At 38.5% G+C, this 27,235-nt stretch overlaps 1 protein-coding gene across 1 annotated transcript in view; it reads right to left on the reverse strand.

Annotated features, from left to right (window-relative positions):
• The window catches only part of cdh13 (cadherin 13, H-cadherin (heart)), a 424,551-nt gene that overhangs the window by 322,991 nt on the left and 74,325 nt on the right, over positions 1-27,235 (reverse strand). The window contains exon 2 of the mRNA XM_066713996.1: positions 14,802-14,916. Within this exon, the coding sequence (XP_066570093.1) occupies positions 14,802-14,916 (115 nt within the window). The remainder of the gene's footprint in view (positions 1-14,801; positions 14,917-27,235) is intronic.

Consider the following 27,235-nt stretch of genomic DNA (forward strand, 5'->3'; position numbering starts at 1 on the left):
CATAACCTTCAGGAATAGAAGGCAGGATTGAACAAGCATGTTTCATTTACCTGACACTAGCAGGTTAGATCAGGATTAAATTGTTTTTAAATTGTTTTTAAATTGGCGCTGTAATAAAGTCAGCCCAAACGGAGGGGAACATTACACTGGGAGGGGGAACTCTGCCTCCTCAACATGTTAAGTGTGCGATAGGCATTTTGCCAGACATGGAAAAAAAAATACCTCAAGGTCTACATATTATAATACATACATGTGTGGGAACATGACCTAAACAAATTCTTCAGGCATTTGTCCAAATTCACGGGAAAAGCTTCTCTGCAGTCTTGACTGTAATCCTGACTGCTTAGTATTTCTGCCTGAATGCTTCAGATGTCAAAGTGTAGCTGGAAGACCAACGGCTTGCAGCCAGGTGGTCCAGTTTCCTTTCGTTGAGCTATATCCATTGCCTAACCTAATGTAGACAGACACAGAGACACAAACACAACCTCTTGTTGTATAAATGGGCACTTTACAATACGGGAAGAACCAGACCTTGGAAAATGTCAGGGGAAATGGTTCTATACAGAATGACAAAAAATGCTGAAATGAGAAAGTGAGAGGAAACGGAGAACCTGAAGAGCTCTGGACAAGACACAAATGGACCATAAACTCTGATAATGGCCAGTGCGCAAAGTAATATTGTTTCTATTGCAGCTTGAACTCTGAGAATGACATTTCAGGTTTGTGTCTTATGTTGTGTATGCATTAGCATTTCTTGACCTTTAGCAATACTACTACACAAATTCTTCCTTTGACCCAAGTGCGATGCAGATACAGTGACTTCCCCCTCCCCCACCCACACATACAGCACTTCCACTACCTGTAAGACTTTGAGAACAAATACTTTCACATAAACAGTGGCGAGAGAAACTGCAAGAACAAATTTTGTCTGCTTAGAACACAATTGTGTGCATCTTACCCTATGTAATCAGCCATTCATTCAGTCATTCCAAATTAATTGATTTTAATGCAGCCTAATACCTCGTCAGTAAAGTTAATCTCTAATACATATTGCATCCTGTGTTGTTCAAAGCGATAAATATTGACTCCCAGCTATGTTTGAAGCTCTTATACAGAGTAAGACTTGTTTCCATTCGGTTACTTTTGCTTTAATGCTACTTAAGACCTTGTGGTATACATGTACATGTTGAATTAATAGCTACTCTGTTTATGTGGTGTTGGAGATGGTAAATTCTTCAGCAATTTAAATGTAATTTTAGATGTGGTTTGCTGCATTGACAATCATGGCAGTCAAACTATGACTATTGATTCTTTTAAGCATTTAAACACATTCTCCTCCCCTTAAGTGTTGGGCAGGGTTATGTCAGACTAGAAATATGACAAAGACCTGCATACCATCAAGCAAGGACACCATCACCTGAGTCTTTGGATGAGGTTTTGTTCACAATGTCAGCATGGCTTTGTTTACCACTGTCAGATGTGAGATAAGTAAGTTGATTCGAGCCTGTACTATACTTACAGGTACACCAAACAGCCTGGCTCTTCAAGAAAATCACCGCTTTACCGTTGTTAAGAACTGTACCCCCATAGGCTTGAAATCCTGGAGACCTAGGGTCACCTGCCTATGACTCAGAGCAGGAGCCTCATTAATGCAAAATAATAATTGCCAAAACAGCAGGAGCTCTACCGTGTCTTCAAAGTATTACAGCAGCAGCCGATTGTCCTGGCTTCAGTGTTATTTCCCATGGTTATTGGTGGGTAAGGAAAAACTAAAACTAGTTTATCAGTGTGCCTACATTCATTGCCAGGACATTGCGGTCTTGTCAACTAGGAGTTTGTCCTCCGTATGACCATCAACACTGAGAGGACGGCGCAGTGGAAACAGCTGTCGGGAAAAAAAAAAGTGTGATCCCGTGTGATCAGGCCTTTAGAGTTCTCTTGCCAATAACATTCTTTACTTAACCTTCATGGGACGAAACAAAACTATGGCCTTAACCTTACTGAGCACCTACAGAATACACAAGAAGCCCATTTTAAAGATGTTCTTGATATGAGCAGATGTTTAGGAGAATTAAATATGGAATTACGTGTTGAGTGATAGGCAATCATTCTCGGGATATTCAATTTCACCACACAGTGTTATCAAGAACCTTTCTTTTTCCGCGTTCCACTTTTTATAAATTACTTTTTATTTGTTTCCCCACATTGGTTACTGTAATTTCTTTGCAGTGCCAACTAAATTAATCGATGTACCGGACAACAAATAATAATGGGTTTCCTCAATGTGGGCTGGTGAATTATGAAGTCAAATCCACTGTGTGTCAGCAGAGGAGGTAATCAATGGATTGCAGACATTAGGGTTTAGTACCAGTGGTGCCCAGTGTAGCACAGAGATTAGTTCATATCATTCAGTCCTTATCACCGCTCTGTCATAGTCACTCAAGCTTTGTAACCATGACAGCAGATTTTAAACACTAGTCTACTAAAATGTTTTATTTCTACTGTATAAGACGAGTCGGAAGAGAATGAGAAGACTAACAGTTATAAGCGGTTTCTTTTGCACTGTGGAATTGACATTGTGAATTTAAACTAAACACAACCACTAGCTTTTCATGAAATCCCATTGAAGATGTAGAGCAAGTAAATAAATAGGAATCCCCTTTAATCTGTACTGATAACTTGGGTTGAATCGTTAATTAGATCACCAGTTATCTCCTCTTGAAAAATGAATGGTTGCAAGATTGTCTTGTGTGCAGTTCAAATGCTTGTTTATTAAATGCATCACTCGCTTGATGTCTAATAACCTTTCAGGAAGCATGCCACATTAATAAAATGTTGGTGAATGAACACAAATCTGAATATTCAAAATACACAGAGCACGTACACTGCAAGGAAATGCAGGCCCAACCTGAGGCCCCAGGTGTAACACTGCATCACTGAAAGGCGCTTGAATGTGCAATGACTGTAAAGCACAGAGTCGCTCCGAGGGGCCGGCCTCAGTCTATCCTCCGACAACCATTTTTTAATGAGAATTCAATCACTGTGAACAGGGCGGGGAGCATTATGAATGCTGTATGTAGGCTAGTGCATCGACCAATCAATTCCCAACCAAAGCTATCATTGTAATGAAGCACCCTACATCCTCCAGCCCGTCTGCTGTAACAGATTTCAGCCTCCGAGCAGCAAAGGTCACAATCCAAAAACCTCAGACGAAACTCGATCCTCGTTCTCCGCAAACTGTAGGTTCCGTTTCCTGGAGAATTTCCAAGGTAACTAGATCTTTTTTTTTCCTTCCCCAAAACAGATGAAAGTGAATTGTGTTCAGGGCTGTATGATCCAGGGCTGATATGTGCAGACAGGGTGCAGATGTCTTACTTGATTCTGTCATGGGACTGATGCGTCCACTGTACTGTTGTTATGGATGGCAATCGTTCCAGTGCCTGCAGGTGTATACATTGCGTTGGCTGCTCATTTATACAGTAGAGCACAGTATGAAAGGGAGACTTCATGGGTCAAAGCTTTACTGAACCATGAGGCCGATTCAGCTCCATTCTGAGCAGGTTTCGCTATCCTAGCCCTGCAAACTAAAGTATGTTTAGTTTGAGTCTAAATATTTATTTTATTGCAACACTTTTTAATCCGCTATGAGAAATGCAAAGCTAATGACACAGATTACAACCCTAACTGAATCCTGCCTGAGGACTAAAACGTGCTGGAAGAGATCGCTACAAATGACTTTGCTAATCAATGTAAAAAGAACAATTTGAGCAAGATTGTAATTGTAAAATGCACGCACATCAGTAGAGCAGACTCTTCCTGCTACTCTTGGTAAATGAGAGTTGGTGGGAGTATAAACATTTCCACTTATTACACAAGTGTGCTGCCGAGAGTTAATTCATCACAGCAGGATATTAAAAGTACAGTGGTAAGCCCCTATAATTCTTCGAGGATCATTTAAAAACAATCCACCTTTATGAAATATGCATTTGTTGAAGACTATTAAATCTGTATCGATTCAACAACCATTTCAACCACCACCCTGTGGGCAGCTTTGTGGGCAGGTCGGTCCTAATTTAACAAACCCCCCGGTGTCAGTCACTTTGACAGCTCAACAGGCAGATTCCTCTCACTTTGAAAATGCTAGTGAAGAACAGATGTTGCTGCAGTGAAAAGCGCTCAGGATGGTGATCTGGGAAAAGGACACTTAAAGCTTCAGTCTGAACTCATGCAAAGTTTCATTATGTAAAATCATGCAGTAGAGGAAGTCTAGTGTGGTTCTGGATTTCACTCACGGTAGACAACTTTTTAATGTATCTAGCCATCAATGAGTCAATAAATCACACTAATATTCCCAGACACATAAATACGCCTTGCAGGAGGTAGAAAATGTCAAAGGTAGGCAGAGATTGGGTGACTGAGCCATGATTTACAACACAGCCCTGCCTGACTCAGTGTAAAGAATATATTGACACCGGCAGTACCAGGCATTTGAGCATTATGAATCTCCTGGACAGAACATCGCCATCCAGTGGTTAAATACACGCTGTCGACATCTTCTAAGCACTTGAGGGATGTTTGTAAGTGAACTTAGAAGGAAATGAGAAAAGTACAGTAACTGATTAGAGAGGGGACGCAAGCGAGAGCGAGAGAGCGAGAGAGAGACGTAAATCTCAATAAATGCTCTGTAAAGACTTGCTTTAATGTTGCTACCCAACAGCTTGGGATAAACAGAGTTTTGAGTCTCCCCAGGGATAACCTATTCCCGCTACTCTGACACCCAAACACTTTACACCCAGTTAAACAGTCTCCTTCAAACGGCCAAAGCCACAGGGCATTCCCCCGGTTGCCTCCACCAAACACTGCAATCTGACTTAATTTCCATGCTCAACTTCAAAAGGTAGCTGCAGCAAAATATATATATAAATAAACCCTTCGTTCCCAGGCTACCCGGGTGCATGATAATCCTCTGCATTACAGTGCTGCTGAATGCCAGATTGGAAACCAAGCTTAAACTCCCACAGAAAATTAAGCATTCTCAGCTGATATTACCAGCTTATTAATACCTTCACATCGCCTTGATCTGGGTGGCCTAGGAAACCAGGTATTGCTTCTCTGTGTACAGGGGGGATATCTATGAGGCACAAGCTTTAGAGTATAAAAAGTATCTATCACAAGCCTTGGCTGAAAAAAATCTTGCGCCGTCTTATGTATTACTTGAAAGAAGGAAAATGAAAAAGAAAAAAGTCCGATTGCTCACTCCTTCTGGGAGAGAAAAAGGTGCTTCTGAAATTGTCGAAAAGTCACAGTCTTTCAATCCACTTTCCTCGACTTTTCTGGATGCAATTAATACATACTTGGAGAGCATTAGAGACTGACATTTCACTGCAGATCTACCTTAGCTGCACTACTATAGTAGCTCAATACTCAATTCTACTTTACTTTAAATCTACAGGTGGCTTAAATTGCCTTTTTCACAGACTTCAAAAAGGCGTCCATTTCCCAGTTCCCTTTATGCCTTCCTGACTTCCAGTCCATGACATTATCTGGCAAAGAGTTTTCTATCTATATTCACTTCCAGTTGACATTGAAACTTCACACGTCTTTTGCCAGAAATGAACTAATTTGCATAATTGAAATATCTACATTAAGATGGAAGAGAGCCTATAGTAACACTATATATTCTTTAAACTTACAGTCAGCTTAGCTCAGTTCTCTTTTTGCTCCGTTTAACAATCACTGAAAGCCAGAAAGAAACTGGTTGATTACAAGCTTTGTAACACCTGGAACAATAAAATAAGGGAAATCCTTTACAATTATTTGTAATGTTGCCATTTTATAAGTAGAAATTATTTAAATTTAAACAAAAATTATACATTTAAGATGAAAACATTAAATACAGTTTTTCCTGTCGCCTGGTTGCATTAACCACTTATTTTCTAGCTTTGATGTTCCTGCAGCAGTGAATAACTAACCACATTATTAGCAAAGTGTAGTTCCCCTTTGTCTACACTTGCATTTGCTGCTGACACATTTTGCCTACATGATTCAAGCATCTCTTTAATGTAACTTCAAAGAGAGAAAGTATAACATTACTACAGATGGAAACTAAATTGTCATTTGTTAAGGTAGTATTGACTTATGGGGGTAAAGGAAAGAAGAAACTTAAAATATTACAGCCGTTTCGGTAAGGTTATTAGCTTTTTATTCATCCAGGATAACAAAACCTTGGAGACAAGCTGTTCATTTACAAAAGTGTCCTGAGGCGATGGCAGTGCAATTTGCTTTATGCACAGCGGTGACTTTACATAAGGTAATATAACTTTCAACTCTCATAAATATAGCTGGAAAACAAAAAAACACCAGACAAACAAAAAAACAAGATTACATACCTACATATATATACATAAATGCTGAGGGACAACCAAAGCCTTATCTGAAATGCAACAAAAGCAGATGAAGTAAGGAAAATAAGACCGTTTTCCTGGGTGACAGTTTTATAGGATTATGAAGCGCAGGCTCCTATTTTCTTGAATTTAATATCCCAGAGGGTCAAGCAGGCCTGCTGAAAACAGCCACAGGAAACACTGCAACATATTCTATTAAAACACTAGCACGCTGTTTACCACAAGAACGGGGGGCATTTTAATAATATCTCTCCCATCACCACACTCCAGATAACAAGGACCGATGTATTTCCTGAAGTCAGGGATGATTGTACGATTTTGAAAATGGGCGGGCCATAAGGGGGCCATGATTATTATAGAGGGGCCGACATCAAAGATTGTTTTGTAAAATGGGTTTTAAAATTCAGTTTGTAAGCTAAGAGTTAAGCAAATTACAAGGATAAGTGGGACAATCTGTAACAATCCAGACAAAAATGTACCACCATATTTGCTACCATTTGCTAGTGAAATAAATATTTTAAAATTGACAATAACACAACAGACAACAGTGATACCTGACTGTCATTAACACAATAGACAATATAGACAACTTCTCCACCCACCTCACCCCCAAGCTTCAGTATGGACACATCCCTGAGCATGTGTTCAGTGTAAGAGGGAATGGCATTAGTAAACAAAATAGGGTCCCCTTAATATTAAAAATAAATAATGAAAATGCCTGATTGGACAGAATGGGTACACAACCCCCCCCCCCGAGCATCACTGGAATGCATCTTTAACATTGTACATTAAGAAGCACCTTTCACCCATTAGCTAAGGTTACTGCTCCACTGATAATGAGTTGAGATAACCAGAGCCAGCTAGGGTTACCATATCTGAACTGTCAATAAAGAGGACACTCCACAAGGTGGGGGTAAACAAAGTGTTTACAAATACTTACATGCAATTTTTTTTTTATTATTATTTATTTAATGTCTGAACAATAAGCTCTGAGTAACTTTCAATCCCTGTAACTATACACAGTGCAAATATATACAAATGGGTAAAATAAAAACCAGCAATTCCTCAATACATTGTGGTTTTTGGTTGTATACCAAAAAGGTGCTAAAATGCTTTACCAAGAAAAAAAACTTGTGAGCTAAAACATAATTTATAACAAATCAATAACAAATAATAAATAACATGAATGATTAGTATTATTTTTTTGGGCACCACAATAAGATGTGTAACCTTTTCAGGCCAGTCTTGCCCAGTAATTGGCACAAAACTATTATCTGATGTGTTCATTTGTGTGTAACATTGCATACAAAGCTTTTCTTATTTGCTGTATTACATACTCAACACTGCTTTGTTAACTTCATGATTGATTTTATACAAAATTAAAAATAATCAATAAAATGTATTTGGGCTAAAGGAAACATCTCGTCAACCTACTGGATGAACATTAATTGTGTGCATAAACAAAACTAAAACATTTAGTGGTCAAAAATGGTCATCCGTAACTCAGCAATTGAATTAGCCACGCTTTGAAAGGCATTTTCTAATAGGTATGGAATGCAAGTGGTATTAGCACACAGCTGCACTGAGCAGTTTTATGAACCGGTTATTTCCCCTCACCAGGGTTGGCCTGCTCTGCATTCCTTTTTAACACCACACAGCGGAGGAAAACGCACATGAACGCCCACGTGTCTGGCTGCTGGCTTCAGACGACAGAAACTCGATCTAGACAGGCAAACATCAGCTGTGCAGCTAAACACAAACACTGTCCGATACAGAAACAGAAGGGGGCCATTTATCATTTATAGTCATATATATCGTTTAGATATTCTCAAATCAATTATTAATTTCATTTTCACGCCGCCCATCTGGAAATAAGTCTTGCTGTTTACATCTGCGTAGCTTTACTCTACTGACAAGCTTAACAGCATGGAGGTGGATGCCATTTTCTGCTTAAAACTGATAAGCAAATTTTCAAAGCTGGGCCTTGGATCAAATAAACCACATTTCTCACTCTCTCTTGCATCCCAGTCATCTTCCCCTTCGTTTTTGGATTCTTACCCAAGAGCTGACATGGAAACAAAGGCAGCTTTTTAAGTGTCAACTGTGAAGATGGAAAATTCCTCACTATATGCATACTACCGAAACAGAGCGATTTTGAGTCACACTACAATCCTGCTTCAGTGTGAGTTCAGGTGAAAAATGACATGGGAAATCAGAAAGCACACAATGCTACAGGGGGTAAGACCCATCAGTAAACAGGAGGGTGAAATCCCTCACGTTGACTAGAAATTCACATTGATCTAGCCGGTATCATTCCCAATTGTAGCCACTATTCCGGATCTGTTCCAAAGCATAACTCAAAGGATCTCAAAACATGGATAATAGAAAAGAAGGCAGCTAGCAAAAAAAACAAAAAGAAAAACAAGCTCAAATACAGCATATCGAGTGGGGTGATTCAAAGTCATAAGACAGGAGTCACTTCAGGCTTTTGCTGACACCGACATATGTGGCGTAATAGAAACTCGCTGCCATTGAAGAGCTGTTAAATTGAGCAGAACAAAATGCAGTCTCTGTGTCAAGACTGCTGGTCTTCAAAATGAAAAAATAAATAAATGCAAGCGTGCTAGAAAGAAGAGAAAGGAAAGCAACCGAAACATGAATGTGTATGAAAACAGTTTGAGAAATCGCAATATAACTAAATGATGCACAACTTACCAAAGCTAAGGGCCGCTCATTACTGTATACATAGAGCCTGTTATGGCTGAAGCGGAAATGCAATCACTTGAAAGGATCAAGAGAGAAATGTGGCTCCTCAACAAACTGCATCTTCAAAATCTTCACATCCTACAACACATACCTGCCGGTTGATAACCCCATCATGGTATTACAGCAACACATACGGACTGTTCAAGTAAAGAGAAACATACAGAAACAGAAAAGAGCGCACTGTGGAGGAGAAAGGTGGGAGGGGCAATTATTGCCTCATTTCTGGGTGGCTGTGTGTCGCTTCTCTAGCCCAGCACACAAAAGGACCCATCAGAATATCAATGCTGGGCTATTACCTTTTCAAGATGTACTACTTCCCTTGTTCCTTTACGGATCAGCAGCACACAGTGGAACCAGAGATATGCTGGTGCTGAAAGTTTGACGTTTCTATTGAGCCACTGTTATACAGTGGGGGAAAAAGTATTTGACCCCCTGCTGATTTTGTACGTTTGCCAACTGACAAAGAAATGATCAGTCTATAATTTTAATGGTAGGTATATTTTAACAGTGAGAGACAGAATAACACAAAAATCCAGAAAAACGCATTTCAAAAAAGTTATAAATTGATTTGCATGTTAATGAGTGAAATAAGTATTTGACCCCTTCGACTTAATACTTGGTGGAAAAACCCTTGTTGGCAATCACAGAGGTCAGACGTTTCTTGTAGTTGGCCACCAGGTTTGCACACATCTCAGGAGGGATTTTGTCCCACTCCTCTTTGCAGATGTTAATGAGGGAAATAAGTATTTGATCCCCTATCAATCAGCAAGATTTCTGGCTCCCAGGTGTCTTTTATACAGGTAACAAGCTGAGATTAGGAGCACTCTCTTAAAGGGAGTGCTCCTAATCTCAGCTCGTTACCTGTATAAAAGACACCTGTCCACAGAAGCAATCAATCAATCAGATTCCAAACTCTCCACCATGGCCAAGACCAAAGAGCTGTCAAAGGATGTCAGGGACAAGATTGTAGACCTACACAAGGCTGGAATGGTCTACAAGACCATCGCCAAGCAGCTTGGTGAGAAAGTGACAACGGTGTGATTATTTGCATATGGTAGAAACACAAAATAACTGTCAGTCAGTCCCTCGGTCTGGGGCTCCATGCAAGATCTCACCTCGTCACATCTTGTTAATGATCTCAAGGCAGCTGGGACCATAGTCACCAAGAAAACAATTGGTAACACACTACGCCGTGAATGACTGAAATCCTGCAGTGCCCACAAGGTCCCCCTGCTCAAGAAATCACATATACAGGCCCGTCTGAAGTTTGCCAATGAACATCTGAATGATTCAAAGGAGAAATGGGTGAAAGTGTTGTGGTCAGATGGGACCAAAATCAAGCTCTTTGGCATCAACTCAACTCGCCGTGTTTGGAGGAGGAGGAATGACCCCAAGAACACCATCCCCACCGTCAAATATGGAGGTGGAAACATGCTTTGGGGGTGTTTTTCCGCTAAGGGGACAGGACAACTGCACTGCATCAAAGGGACGATGGACGGGGCCATGTACCGTCAACTCTTGGGTGAGAACCTCCTTCCCTCAGCCAGGGCATTGAAAATGGGTCGTGGATGGGTATTCCAGCATGACAATGACCCAAAACACACAACCAAGGCAACAAAGGAGTGGCTCAAGAAGAAGCACATTAAGGTCCTTTAGTGGCCTAGCCAGTCTCCAGACCTTAATCCCATAGAAAATCTGTGGACGGAGCTGAAGGTTCGATTTGCCAAACGTCAGCCTCGAAACCTTAATGACTTGGAGAGGATCTGCAAAGAGGAGTGGGACAAAATCCCTCCTGAGATGTGTGCAAACCTGGTGGCCAACTACAAGAAACATCTGACCTCTGCGATTGCCAACAAGGATTTTGCCACCAAGTATTAAGTCGAAGGGGTCAAATACTTATCTCACTCATTAACATGCAAATCAATTTATAACTTTTTTTGAAATGCGTTTTTCTGGATTTTTTTGTTGTTATTCTGTCTCTCAATGTTAAAATACACCTACCATTAAAATTATAGACTGATCATTTCTTTGTCAGTGTGCAAACGTACAAAATCAGCAGGGGATCAAATACTTTTTTCCCTCACTGTACCTTGTTTGATTAGGAAAACTAATAAAATCCTACCTGGCACTGTCAGCTTGTGGATCTCTTACACTTAATACCTCTGGCTTGATTTCTGTCCATTTATACAAGTTTGCAATGCAGTGCCTGTGCTCGTTACAGTGCGAGAGGAGCAGTGCAGATACTGGACCTCAGGAATAATTGGTGCTATCGGCAGGCCTGCTGCAGCACTGCTCCCGCACTGCCTCGTCTGTGACATTCAGAGACTCCTGCAGAGGTAGATCTCGTACCCTGCAGGGGTCTCTCGGGGTCCCCAAAACGGTCTCCTCACTCTCCCCACCCTTCTGGCCTCATTACAGGGCATCTGTCTCTGCACTATGCCTTATAAACTCAGAAACAAAAACCGAATAAACTAAAGGTTCGCTCTCCTCAACGCTGCGCATCCCTCAGCAGTCATAAGACAGCAAACAGGTGGGTAAATAAAGAAGCTACAGAATTATTAATAAATAGAAATGTATATATAAAGCCCAGATAAAACTGGATACGTTTGCCAAAGCTCGTTTATGGAAACGAAAAGGCACACCTGAGAGAAAACTATTCACAAGAGAAGACAAAGAGTGGCATACATTTTACTATAAAAATAATAAATAAATAAACAAAAGGTTCTTGGCATGTTTTGAGATCTGCTGTTACTAAAATCCATTCCCTCAGAAACAGCTCATCCATTGATTTATTTAATTCATTTACTATGTGGTTGTGTGGTGGTATTATTTTGATCTCAGGGTGCTTATCATGAATTTCACACCCACCTGCACCTTTGCTATAAATTTGGATTTCGGAGAAAACATTTAAATCTGACATCTGTATTAAAATCAAATCTGTATTCTAGTGCCGAGTCACTATAACACCACTGAGGTACTCCAATCACCACTTGAGTTATCAGGATAACAGAAAGAATTACAAATGCTTTGTACTAGTTTCTCAATAATAATAATAATAGGACTGGGGATGAACGGGAGTATGATGTGTGTAACCCAATCAATCCTCAAGCCTGGCAATTCTCTGGAGTCTCAAATTATCCTCCAAGGCTTTTTCTCAACTGCTCTAGCAGTGAAGGAAATATGTTTAATTTAGACTTTTTAAATATTTGATTGAGCTTGTTTCCGACATCTTACTTTACCACATACCTAACAAAATTGTACACATAAGCGTGTTTGAACACCCATGTGTGCGCAAACGCCCCTGATTTATTACACATCAAAGGGTAAACACTAAATTCCACTACCTACAGAGTCTCTCATTTCATGCAATCATTTCCAGACATTAGAAAAGAAAAGAAGCCGCACTACAGAAAACGCACGCACAGAAATAGTATTTATGTAATTTGTTCATTTGTGATATCTGACGATGCCTTCTTCACTGATTGCCCACGTTACAAGCACTTCCACCCAAACTACAGCTTGTTATGTTAGAAATGTAAGTGTTGCGTGAATGCTTTCAATCCTACAGACAGAAGTACTGTAACTTCTTAGTCAGCAGGCACAGCAATGTGGGACAGAAACAAATATATATATGACTTTTAAAGCAGCACAATGCTTGTCACCAGATAAGAGAGTACAAAAGCAGTCAGCAGTGGAAAATACCAATTCAATCTATCAACTTTGGCCAGTTGTGACTAAGAGAATAACCGGGCAAACTATTTAATGGCAGACTGTGCCCCAGCTGGCTGCTTTCTTCTGATAGCGGAGCTCCTGTCATTGTGACCCCTGGCAGTTGTTGAGGGCCAAAGATAGATCAAAACAGTTTTCCTTTTTAAGTTGAGCAAGTCCATTTATATTGTCTGCATCACAGAATCATTAATACAGGAATAGCTGGCCCATTATATCATAAAGAACCCGAAAAACATTGGAAATGAGTAGCAAGGAAAGAATCAAAGGAGCTGCCCTCATCGCAAACCACAAACAGTTCAAATCAGAAGATGCATCTTAAGACCGAGATCATTTAACCCTTGAATGAGAAGGCTTTGACAATCAAAATTGTTTCTTTTACAGCTGTAGGAAATATAGTTGGGAAATATAACACTTTCAAAACACTGCTACTTGCTCTACTTGCTTTAAAAGATATTTTAAGGATTTATTCAGAGCTATACCTAAGAACGTAGACCTATAATTAACCGATATCATGTTTCAGTTTTTGTGTGTGAATATATCTTTTAATATATATTCTCAGCAATAATGACTATTTAGGAGAATTCCTCTGTTTGCTTTGATCTATTCAGGAACTAATTCCCATTAAACAGGGTTATGGATCTCAATATAGGTATTCTGAACCAGTGAGTTTTATTTCTGAATTGTGATAATTCGGTTAATTGCAAATCTTGGCACTGCATCATATAGAGGTGAGTAAATCATTCTGGTATTAAACTGTGTTTATATTAGCTTAGCAGTAATGCTCGTAGAATATGAAAGCTTCCCTGGCAGAGCGCATCTCCAATATGGTAGGTAAATTCTGGCTTCATTTTAATAAGATTTTGATTGTTAGTGCACCTGTGCCGCCCCCAAAAAACACATTTCCAGTAAAGGATGTAGTGCCACGGATGCATGACTCCTCCTTCAACTGAACATATTCCAGGAAAGCAATTTGTAGACAATTACGGACTTAATTTTGTGGGTTTTTTTGCTGTTTTTTTGTAATACTTGGATGTACAGTGGAAGCTACTTATTCTTGGTATCTCTTATATATTTTTTATAAAAGTCATATCAGAAACAAATTCACTGCTTAGCTCCTGTCGTTCCAGTAATGGGGAAGCAGCCGTTTCTAAGCTCCCTCTGGAGCCGAATCTTTTAATCTCTTCTTAAAACATCATCTCACTTATTCTCACCGTGATGCTTTTCAAGTAGCCTTAAATGTCAGGTTGCACAAATTTGGCAAGTAAGGAAAAAAATAAAAAATTCTAAGGAGCAAACAATCTTTTTTTTTAAATTTGAGTCCTGCTTCTCTGGGTGGAAGTGAAAAGGGCATCGTTGTTTTTGCAACCTTTTGGAAAATTCAGTGGCAAACTTGTTTCAATTAAAATGTGCTAGAGTTTGATTTGGTTTGTTTTCTTGTTTGTTTAATTTTAAAGGATCACTTAAGCCTCTTTTGTTAACAACACACCATCGATAATGGAATAATGTATAATCCGTGAGAACATTTAGTTGTTTTCCTGCTTTTACAATTCCCCCTCCCCATTTTTAATAGAAACCGATTTTCAAAACATGCCCAGTAAGCAGATGTGCATGAAACCAGCACTTTACCTTTTTTTTACATTCAATACTATGAAGAGGAAAGTGACTAAACTACAGCTGGAGTCTAAGTAAGGTATTGCACAGGACATTGATGTGTGAGAGTAGGGGCACAGAAAAATAGACTGATAGAAACACATATTTAACACTTTGAAGAAATCAAGTACTATTGGCAGATTTTAACAGTTTTGGTATGATAAACATTTAGGACTGTATCAGAAGGTCATAATTGCTAATATTAAACCATAATACTCCTTCTCACATTAAGCAGCAGTACTGTCAATATACCTTTCAGAAGGCCTTCTTCCTTTCTGAATCCTATACCATACTCCAATTCATAACTCTTTTCCTGGAAGCCAGGTACACAATCCACTGCTGCTTCGTCCGCTGTAATGAGGATAACCTGGAAGAAAAACCATAAAGGAAGATATTAAAGATCACAATGAAGAGGTATATTGGTAAAAACATTTTGATATAACATTTGTGTAAAACTATTATTCTAAACGGAAAAATGCTGTGTGTCTGTGGTATAGACATAAAACAGCGCTGTCTTAGAATGATCAAATCCTTATCATCAATGTCATTTTCATCATCAATTGTACAGTACTGTTCAAAAGTTTTAGGCATGTGTGAAAAAATGCTGTAAAGTAAGAATGCTTTAAAAATAGACATGTTAATAGATTATATTTATCAATTAACTAAATGCAAAGTGAGTTAATAGAACAAAAATCCATATTTGGTGTGGTCTATTGCTTTTCAATGGTGTCTTTTTATTGTCTGATTTGTCTCTTAACTTCTTTCATTAAAGTTCATGATTACTATTATCTACAGTCACATGCCATCCACAAATGGAGAAGTGCATCTTGAAAGAAATGTCTTGAACTGAGAGAATCATCAGCGAATGAACACAAATGTCAGCAGATATCAATCAGAAAGAACACTGAGGAATAAATACTCTACGATAAATAACATTTTACTGATGACAAACCAAAGTGGATTACTAAAAACAATTTTATATGATTTTCCACCTTCCTTTATAGAAGATGCTGTACGACTTTGAAATATAGCTCTTTCAAATGATTTTCACTGTGTACTGCAAAGTGCTTGAGATCAATTATACCAATTTTGTATAGTCTTCCATTCAGAGAGCAGAGCCTATCTCCAGAAAATATTAAGGCAATCTGTCATTTTAAAAGAGGTTCATGCTTTCCTTTCACAATTATTTTCCATTAACATATGAGCAAAAAGTATGTTTGTCATTCATAAACAAAGAGAGGGCATAAAGTCTATGCCTTCAAAACAGTCATTCTCTTATCACAGTCAACCCCTTTACCTAGTATAACATTATGTCAGAATCATAACGGATTTTGTACTTTTTATAATACACCATTTCTTTGGTGTGTTATATGGATACAATATTCCCTCCTGAGTACAATTATGTGTTCCTGCCAAACGTAAGTAAACAATACATTTTGAAAAAGTACAAAATTGAAGTTTTAATTATTGAACTTTTGATTGAAAGACTCTAAGGAGTAATTCATAAGAAATACCACAATATGAATGGTACATACACACTAGTGGCAAATGGAAATGAATGTTATGTGCAACAGAAGCATGAGTAATTGGTATGGAGGCTGGTTGGAAAAGCAGACACACCTGGGACCACTGGGGCTATTGTTGAGTAAACCCAATGGGACTGGTATCATCTGGACCTTCATTAATCCTTAAAACATGTTTGACATTGACTTAGTGGCCTCACTAGGAGTTTCTTGACTAAAAACAGCTCCACGAAGTCCCAGTGGTAGGAACTCCAACTTAATGGATAATGGACTCAAATACCACGATGCTAGGCTTGTGGAATCAACAATATCGCCCAGTTTCCATCACACACATTTTAAAGTAATTATAAAAGGATAAATGTGAATCCACCAATAAAAGGGTTCAAACTTGCCACCCACAAATGGAATGAAAAGGTTATTTATGATTCATTATTTTTTGTCAAACTTGAATGCAGCACAAAAAAGAATTTGGATTTGCAATACTCAACTGTAAGAAGTAAGCGGTGAACAACTGAATAACTAAGTCTATTTCTTCTGTTGCAAATTAAAAACTACTGAAGTCTGTTACAGCACGCATTACCACCAAAACAACGGTGATCCAGCAATACAATATCCAATTAGTCTGGCATTTAAATCATCACTAAAAATCAATCAACCTAGTTTGTTCTGATGTTCTTATTCAAGCATATCAGACTGTCCTATACATTTGGAAATCTCTGAAATAATTGAGAGAGTTGAAAAGTAATTTCCAACTTGCCATGTCCCTTTGCTAAACAAATCCGCAATATTGTAGCTCTTTTGGACAGACAGGCATGACAAACGTTATAGTGCTTTCTTTTCACCCTTTAGATAATACAGTGCTCAAGGGGAGAAGAAAAAAGGCATTTGCACATTCTACTTTCTAACACATTGATTCCGTCTCCAGAGTCAACAACTTCTCTCTCCTTTTCAGACCTAGAGATTTTCTTTAATTCAATTTGTAAGGACCAAGGTCCTGAATTTGCATGTAATTCCTGACCTGACGAAAAGAGCTGTTGTTAAATGCTGCCCTGGCTTATCCAAAAAACACCTCACGTCTGCGGCAGAATGTGACCCGTCCGCCACCTTAACTCGCATTACTATAGGTTCAGCACATTGTAATCGTAATACAAATACTGCTCAACCAGAATTTCAGGCTGTATTTTGTTCTTTAAAGAAAGCAACTGATGCTGTAAAAACCTCTTACAATAGAGATCAATTTACAATATGATATGGTCTCACTGGAATGCCCCCATACACTACAGTACAGATCAACATCAACAGAAACAGCGTTGCCATTCAAAATGTATCGAATGAAAAACCTTTATCAACAACATATGCATCATTGCCAGGCTTTTAAAGCTAGATATTTGCCATCACTAGCTGAAGGTACATAACTGGCAATTTACAAATTAGTAATAACGAAGCTATTAAAACTAGGTTCTTCATTTACAGTGGGTTTACAAGCAATACTAAAATGTCCTTATATTCATAACATGCAATTAATCCTCAGTAGAAGCCAGTTACAACAAGGTTAGTGACATTCTGGTAATATATTCTTGGTTATAAAGAATTCATAGATGCAATTTGTGGACCATAATCTAAAGTGTTCTTGCACTTTGGCGTTTTACAAATTTTTTCATCAATATGTATCTGTTACAAAAGAGTGCCAATTTCTAACTTGAATTCTATCATCAATGTATTTGAATAGCAGAGGGGGTCACAAATGATGGTATTGCTTTTTCAAACTGCCTTTGTCTAGATATAACAGACAAAAGACTGTGAAAGACAGGAGCCGTCTCACAAACCGACTTCAACGTCATTTGCCCATACTGGGGAATTTCAGATAAGTTGTGGCAGGATAAAGTCATCTTGCATCTCTTCACAACCTCAGTTCACCAGCGGCTTGCTTGGAAGAATAACAATGATTTTTGTATCAAAAGTCTCTCTCTTTTGTGCTTTGTATCATTCATTTTCTTTCATAGGAATACCTACAATAACAACAATACGTGCCATGTTTCATACCACAAGATGAACTATTAACTCAATTCAGCCAGTGGGTAATCGCAATTGACAGTCCCACAACAGGCATTGTTAGTAATTAATTAAATTGTATTCAGGAATTAGCAGCACCCTGTCTGTAATCTGCATAACAAGAATCTTAACAAAAACGGAACGCCAGATACCAGAATTACATGTTTTTTTAATTGTAAATGTGAAAACGCTCTTCATTCTGATGGAATATACAAAAAAGCAACACTATTCAGACATTAATGCATTTAACTCTGCTGTATCTTCAAATTCCTGGTTTTGAAAATCCTAAGCATAAATACATTTAACAATAGATTTTTATGAACTTTCATGAGTAGATGAGTGGCCTGTCTCCTTTGTCACAAGGGATATACGGTTTCTATGTGGTGTTTCATCTGGTGCAAGAGATCATTCCTGCTGTCCGTTTCATCCAGGACGAAATCGGAAGCTGCACATTTCCAACTTCCCCCGAAGGTATCAAAAGCTCTGTTCTTGCAGCACAAAAAGCAGGAATGATTAATTGTTTTATTAGAATCCATTATAACAATTTTTAGCTGAAATATCAAGTCATTAGTTTATATACCACAGACATTATTAGTATGTAATGACTTGCACAGCATGATTTCCGAGATCAGACCAGGACTCAAGAAGATTAGCTTAATGGAATATTTTCTATTCTAAGCCGTGGATGTGTGAAGATGAAGTTCCTCTCCCTCATTAAAACTGATAAATTGAATTTACCAAACAAAAGTTATTCTCGCCATTCTGTCAGAAGGAATAATGCCTCAGTAGGCGCATCATGATGGGGAGGAGAACTGAGGCAGAGGAGGGCGGAGACGAGATCATCATCTTTTTGTACAAATCTCGGACAACGGGTTATTAACCTTCACTAAGATAAATCCCACATTTGTCATTCAGTTTGGTGAACACATCCAATTCCTTTTCAACTGCCCCTGTGTTTCCTTGGTCTAGCTATTGTGTGGCATCATACAGCTGGTCTCAATTCCACTTTAGAGGTGGTGTTCACTCCTGTCTAGGCATAAGCAGTTGCAGCAAACAAAAAGTAAAATGAAACACAGATGTTGTGCCTATACAAAGCTTATAAAATACACATAGGATAGTTACAGAAAAAGTAGATTCTACCCCATACAACAATAACCACTAGTGAACTCCAATTTGTCAGAGGAGAAAAAGAAAAATACTTTTTATACGTCTCCAATGAGGTGTAAGAATGATAGCACAGTAATTACTTGAAATATTATGCAGGGAAGTGAAGAATGGGATTGAACACTGAGTCCCCAATTCGGTTAACCAGTCATTTATCAAATACTTCAAGTTTAAAATATAGTAATTATTTTCCTCTTGAAAGTTAGATCACTGCTAAAAAAATGCAACTATTTCCCCAGTTTTAAAACCAGAAGATATTTAATATAATCCTTTTCCATCTGAACTCTTCCCCCCTCTTGCCAAAGTCAGTCTGGCCACAGCACATTTACAGGGAGAGGTGCACATTTTGTATCTAAATCATTGTAACACAGAACCCAGGATGCTGTGTTGATTGATTAACACGGCATTAGTTTTCTCCTCATCTGCTGTGCCGTGGCTTAACCAAAAATATTAATTGCTCAAAAACTATTAATTGAAAGTGAGAGGTTACATCATGCTCATGCAGGAGAGAGGAAATGGAGAAGTACAGTCACAGCTTTAAGATTAAAGGCACATAAAGCAATGGAAAATGAAAGTGCTCCCATTTGCCTTGGCTCTTAAGCGGTGTGCTTTCATGTTCCACTTTAACATCTAAAGGTTTTTCTCGACATAGTGAGAAGAGGAGATACTTCCAACATAATATGCGGACCTTTTTGATGGTGAAAGAACACCATGTGAACTATAAAGGTTTGAGCAAAAGGCCTTGTCAGGATAATTGCAGTTCAGCGTGAATATACTTTTTATTTCATTATTAATTTGTAATTACAGTGCCCAGCAATTACTAGTTTGGAAAGTGAAGTACAAAGAACTAACACTCATTTTATAATACAGTAGTCTATAATCTAAAGGACCACCAATTACAACACAGTCTTGGATTATTAACTGTAGGGATCATTGTACATTGTACACCGCCAGTCCTGGCCTGGAATTACCAAGCTCTGGAAATCCTTCCCTGAAAAAGAAGTATCTTCTTCCCACCCTGCTGTGATGTGCAGCTGGACAGTGTACAGGCTTAAAATGTGTCTCTTGTCCTTAGGAAATGGTAATCTGAAAGTGCCATCATAAAATTAAACTGCACCCAAGCACAGCTGTAGCCTCTTGTGCTTGTCAAGGCTACCTGCTAGGCAGTCAAGGGCATCATAAACTTTTTCATGGCATTCACCTTGTGTGGGCTTTGATGTCACACATTTGTAGCCTTCTGCATAGCATGCTTTGTGGTTGCACACTACTGGTTATTATTCAACAGCAGAAACACCAGCAGACAAGGGAAAACGTATTGTTGTAATTGCATTTCTTAGGGGAGGGAGGGAACTGTGGGGGCGAGTGTCACATTTTCATTAAACACAGTAAAAAGGTACTTATTTATCTGTACAGAGCTTATGTCTTAAACTCTTATCGAGTGTGTAGTCTGAACAGAGGCGTGTCTCCTTTGGGAAAATATGAGTCGCTGCCTGGTTGAATGAACTGAAAGCAATCGAGTGGCATTCAGTGTGTAGATGGAGTGCAAAGTGGGGTTTGGTTTGTAGAACTAGAGATAATATTTATAATTGATTAAACAAATCGCTCCACTATTTTCATTGAAGCCTTTATAAAGCATTCTTACATATGCATGTCAATCACATACATTTTTATGAATGGTCAAAGTCTCACTAGGATAAGTTTCTTAAAGCATTTCTAAATTCTGGTCTGATTTCAGTTCATAATCAATTATTTTATTTACGTTTTAAATACACATTTGAAAAAAAAATCTGCACGTTTGTATTTGTGAATAATTCACAGCATTTCCATGTTGACCATTTTCTAAAGCACACCTAGTAATGCATACATTTAAATATAATGGATTGTTGTTTTCCTGGAACAAATCACCTCATCCTTCATTTTATAGTCTCATTAGGACATGTTTACCGGTAGCTAAGTTGAGTTCTGACATTCCTACTGAAAGGTTTTATTGTCCGGAGATCCAGCCCAGGGCTATAAAATATACTTTGCAGAAGCAGACTTTTCATCCTTCCGAAAACAATGCAGTTATATGTTGAGCAAAAGAAACCATGTGATGGTTTGCAATGTAGGGGCTGAGGACTTTCTACATGGTTCGTTTTCATTCGTCAATTTCTTTTCGAGTTTGCTTGCCATCTCCATAATACCATCCTCCCCCATCGCCTCCACCCTGCTGTAATTGGTGATTTAGAGAATCTATTCAGATGTTGTTGACACTTACTCGTGAGTCATGAGCATGGAAGATCAATGACCGTTCTCTACTCGCACCCTCTGGGCAAATCCACCTAACACAGCCAGATCCCAGCCAGTGAATTCAGTCATGCCAAGAGCTCTACCTGGACAACCTCCATCTGGCCAGTCACTCAAACAAATCGACCTGATGGGTTTTCAAAGCCCTTCGTTTCCCCATCCAGAATCCAAATCACTTTCCAGCTCACATCACTTTTGGAACAATCGTTCGTTGATCATGGTTACTTGTTTGTGGACTCCAGACTGCCGTACAACAAAATGAGTGTTTTATTGCTGGAAAAAGCTTGTATGCATTGAATGCAGTCTGTTTGCAGGAAACTCACCTGAGACAACACAAAGCAACTTTAATGTGTACTTCAGGGAGCATTTTCTGTAATTGTACATTTAATTTGGGAACTTTAAAAGCATTTTTTATACAGTAATGGACAAGAAAAGCACTCAGAATTACCAATACAAGACACACCGCGGGACCAAAAATGCAATGGATTCACCTCACAGTGCATGCTGAGACTCTGCTTTTAATGGTCTCAAATCCTATGAGAAACAGAACTGCACAAATTCACGGAACAGACAGAAGGAGGTGCTACTTTAATACTTATGAAGCCTGGGGACAGATAGAGGCTCCTAGAAAGAGAGAAAGAGTGAAAAAAACTAAGTAGCTGAAGTAAAGTCTGCACAGGCTTCAATTGAAGGTCACACAGGGATTGTGGGAAGTGAAACAGATTGCACTTTGCATGCCTTGGTGCACAAAGCAACAGGAAGCGAGAAACACTCCAACTACTGATACTTTCACTGGCAACGGGATCGGTGTTAATAACTTTGTTCTTGTTGTGTCATTCTGTTTAAGAACTGTAAGGCACATTGCACACAGGCGCCCAGCCATGACTGTCACTTATTTCTCTCTAATGCATATATTGAACATTTGAAAAGCAACGAAGGTTAGGCAGAGTATATTCAAATACCCAATTCAAAAGATTCGCAACACTGAAGGGAATATTATCATTTACAGAGCTGCTATATTTTGATTTAAGTTTTCAGGAAGACATCAATTTGTCACTCTCTCCAAACTGAGAAAAGAAAAAGCAGAAGTAGTTTCGGATGTATATATTTTTAATTGCATTCTATGATTACATGAAATCAAAGTACTAGAATGTTATTAGTTCCAGAAATAGTGGTGGTTTCAAATGATGTCGGCTGAATCATGTTCCACTGACAGGGCATGGCGTTTAAATGCAGAAACTCCTAGAGCAAATTCTTGGTCTTTGTCATGGAGATACACCATATGCAGGCTGCAACATCTGGTCAATTTAACCAACCAAGGCAAGAGTGGAATCTCACAAGGTGGGCCCAATTAACCTTTCCACCTTCACAGATGGCTCCCTTCACCACCCAACTGTAAAGCCCTGCTGGGAAATCGAACATTACAGTAAGGGTTTACCGTTTTCACATACAGGAACATTAATAACATTTACTCAGGTTTTCAAACCTCCTCTGAATCTGGTTTACTGACCGAAATACAACTGTGCAGGCAGAGGGAACAAGGACGAAGAACAGCAACTGAAAATGTATTATAGCGCCAAAAAAATTGATTTAAGGAGAGAAAAGCAAACTATTTGAGCCCAACTAAACCAAACCAAGCTTCAGTCCTATGGGGCAAATAGGAGTAATAGTTGTTGGAAAATATATAGCCCTGCACACATATTTGTTTAGTTTGTTCCTTTTCCTACATAACGGGGCTTTTATTTTCACTTTGTGTAAGCTGGGCAAACTGCCACTCTATAATAAATTAATTACATGGGTTCTTGGTCTCCAGTTTTTCCACAAGGAAAACCAGGTCCTGTGTGTTTTGAAATAACTGGCAGCAGGAATTTCAGAAATCCAATGCAGTACATGCAATTCGGCAAAAAAATTATTAATCCCAATATGAATTTCTAATAACGTCAACATCCTGAATGCTCTTTATAGATACAAATTCAAACTACTTTACTACTACTTTAATTTCTACTTTAATAGCCAATCTAAGGCACATGGCAAAACAAGCAACCAATTAGAAGTTATGATTTGGCTGTTTAGAGATTACAAACTTGGCTGCACTACCGGTCTGCAAAAAAAGCCACTGTATTCAGCTAATATTGACAGAGAAACAGATGTTGTAACTAACTGAAGATTTGCCAGTGATTCCAAACAGCAGGAGTCAGGATATCGAAGAGTGCAATACACTTCAACGAAGAGTAGACACTGCAAGAATCCTCTGATATTAAGGCACATACATCTTTTTTATATTTTAAAAAAGTTATTTTAATTGTAATCTTGCCACTCCTAAGAGCCCCAAAACATTTACACAACATGATTTATCTAACTTCAAGGCAACATGTAAAGGTTTTTACTATCTCACCTGAACTGTTCCCACTATAATTAATTGCAATGTAACAAGAAACCTTTAAGGATCAATGAGAGAACATGATGCTGAGCTTCTATTGAAATGTCTTTTTGTTAAATAAATCACATGTTTGAAATACAAAGCAATAAAGATCTGGTTTTGAATGCAACCTGACATTATCAGTCTAATACACAAGGTGCTTTGTTCTGCATGCTGTTAATCAGCCTGCAGGTTAAGATTTATTTTAAAGCATTCGTTTTTTAAAACAACAATATAAACATTCAAAATACCAACGCTACTCTTTGAACTCATAGGTCAGCTGCTAAGATGGATAAATGTTAAATTATGTTCCTGTAGGTAAGAAAAGGATTTGCTTTAAAGTGTAACCAGAAAACAAAAAGGCAGACTTTATCAAAAAAGGTCCAGTGTTCATATAATCTCCTTTAATATTGATGCAGGAGTCTGTTGTAGTCCAGGCAGCTATTGATCTCCGGTGCCTAACAGCTTTCCAACACATGGGGCTTTAATTTCTCTGAAGAGGCTGCAGATGCACATGCTTGATAGTGCAATTTATTTGGTCGGGGCCATAACTGAGTATGTCAGTGGTCTGACAGAATATTGACACAAAACTAACAGTCTACAAATTAGAATACCAAATAATATTGTCACGTAAAAGCAGAAATTAGACCCATGCACACCATCTTTCCACGTTTATTGAGAAATATTATAGAAGACAGAAGACAGTTTTTCCCCCTGCTACAGGTGTACCTATGGCCATATTTGATAAGGTCAGGAATTGAATTAACATTGCTGAAACTCTCATCATTTAGGGCTTATGGCAAGTGAATATCAGAATTATTTCCAAAAATTGAAATGTTGAAATGGACTTGAGAGAATAAAAAGCCAGCAAAAATTCAATTTGACGATAAATCAATGTTTCATTGTGATGCACCTTTTCACCCAAAACAATCTAAAGTACTTTGTGTTATTTTGTTCTCAGACAGCACAGGGCTGAAGGTTACTGCATTTAAGTTAGTTATAAGAAGGCCCACATAGTTTACAATCTTAAAACAAAGATTGCATTTTTCTCGGGCTGGGTTTAAGAGATCCTTAGAATTACTTTTTATGTATTTTTCCAGTTTAGGTATTGACTAGTACTAAAAATAAACATGGACATTTAAAAATGTGGGTTTGTGTTACAATTGAACATGTAGATTTATCCACAATTCATCCATTGTTGTTGGAAGACAGATTTATTGCATATGGAATTGTGTAGTCTAGACACAGTGTGTGTTGGTTGTATCTGACCCATTCCCATTATTCCCCAATTCCCTTTATTTATTTTTTTCAGCATGTTGACTAAAGGGACTTTGCTCCTTTGGGGGTATGAACCTGAGCAAGATACGATTGCAAACTCTTGGTGGCCCAGAGCAATGAAACTAATGCCACTCAGTCGCTCAGGTTTCTGTGGACCCTGGGGGAGAGTGTAACAGCTCCTTGTGTGCAGGAGCCTGTAATACTGATGTCACTATCCGAAACTTGGAAGGACATTTCAATCCACCAGGTCAGGGGATTGGGGTTTTGGTGAAAGGTCTCTGTTGCACTTTTGGGGCTGTGCGGTGGCTCTCTTTTTGGCCAGGAGACACCCTTAATTTGGACACTTCTCCAGTCAGCTTGCTAAAAGGTTTTCTATCATTTGTAAAGTTATTGAAAAAGTATATTTCTTTGACAAACATGCTTCGAAATAATCTGACAGAACTGTAGGCCTTTGGCTAATATAAGTGAATTTGTGCAATTCCTGTGGTTGTGGATGGACCAATCTTCAAAGCACACAGAGCCATTGTTACAATACAATACGTTTTTGGGACAACCACTGCATTGAAAGACCCAAGCCATGCTGTTAAATAAACTTTACCCTGCACAAAAATGTTACTCTAATTCTTAAACTCACCTAGAGCTGTAACAAATCTTAAAACAGCAGTCTTTTGTGGTACTATGCCAAGAATGAATTCCTCTTGGCAAACAGCTTTGGGCAAGCCTTTCAAGTGTTGCCAGAAGACATCCATGATTATACTAACATAGATATGTGTGCATTTGCTAGAATAATGAAAATCAAGCATATCTATGCATACAAAAACTTGCAGAACTGGTAATAATAAACTTGAAAAATAATCCAGTAAAAGTAACTGTTGTGTAGAAAAGTTACTGTATGGTATCTGTTTTCGGTAGATCTTTATTATTCTGCAAATTACCAGTTTCAGCATAACTGGTCCTTATGCTGCCGATCGCTGAATGTACGCTGAAATCCCAACCTATGATCCTACCTGACAAATTTCTGCTCATCGAACCCTTTTATTCAAGTCTGCTAACACAAAGTCAGGATCCGTTTCTATTCATCTGAGCAAATTCCTGCTTGCTACCATGAAAGTAGAGTTGTGATCAAAGCCCCAGTTTTAAGTGTGATATTTATTTTAAATTACTCTTGCTTCCATATTGATAGATAGGGCGGGGAAAATATCACCCTGATTCACTTTTGGAGACACAAAATAAGTTCAATTATTTTGGCAATGCAAAGGAAGTGCGGACATGGAACTAGGAGAAATTGAATGGCTGCCCTGTACATTGCAATTTTCGCTGTTCTACAAGAGGGGGAAATAGATCATTCTCCGTGAAACATATCATAGTAAAAAATGACTACTGTGCAACTTATAGACAGGTTAATGCAGGGGAAGAAGCACTTATCAGGAAATCATGTTGGAGGGGCGAAGAACTCTATTCTCTTTCCAATTTCTTTCTGGGCGAATCTACGTGTGATTTTCTTCCCCGTGTTTTAGTCTCTCCACGTCTTCAGCATACATTTCGACGACAGGTGCTCAAGTAATCTTTTATTTTCTACTCGATTAGCTTCAGTGAACTTTACACAGAACATCCTGCTGATGTTTAGCTCAATATTTCATTTGCATTAGCTTTCTTAACTATAAAATGGATCTCGGAGAACAATGGTTTTGGCCTGCTGGCTTAATCAGCAAGTGTAAGAGACAAAGTGTTTGATTTAATAAACGCCCCTTACTAGGAATCTTTAACTTGATATGTTAACAATAGCCGCAGGGACTATCTACACTAAAGCATGTTCTTGTAACATTACATTTTTATCTAGACCTAACCCAAGACAACTACCATTATAAATACATGGGAGGAAAATACAAAGAGACGTAGAACAGTGAAAAGATCATTAATCCTGGACAAGGGCTTAGAAATGAATACTAGCAGGTATAAAGAGG

This window comes from Amia ocellicauda, chromosome 9 (genome assembly GCF_036373705.1).
Source record: "Amia ocellicauda isolate fAmiCal2 chromosome 9, fAmiCal2.hap1, whole genome shotgun sequence".
Classification (NCBI taxonomy): domain Eukaryota; kingdom Metazoa; phylum Chordata; class Actinopteri; order Amiiformes; family Amiidae; genus Amia; species Amia ocellicauda.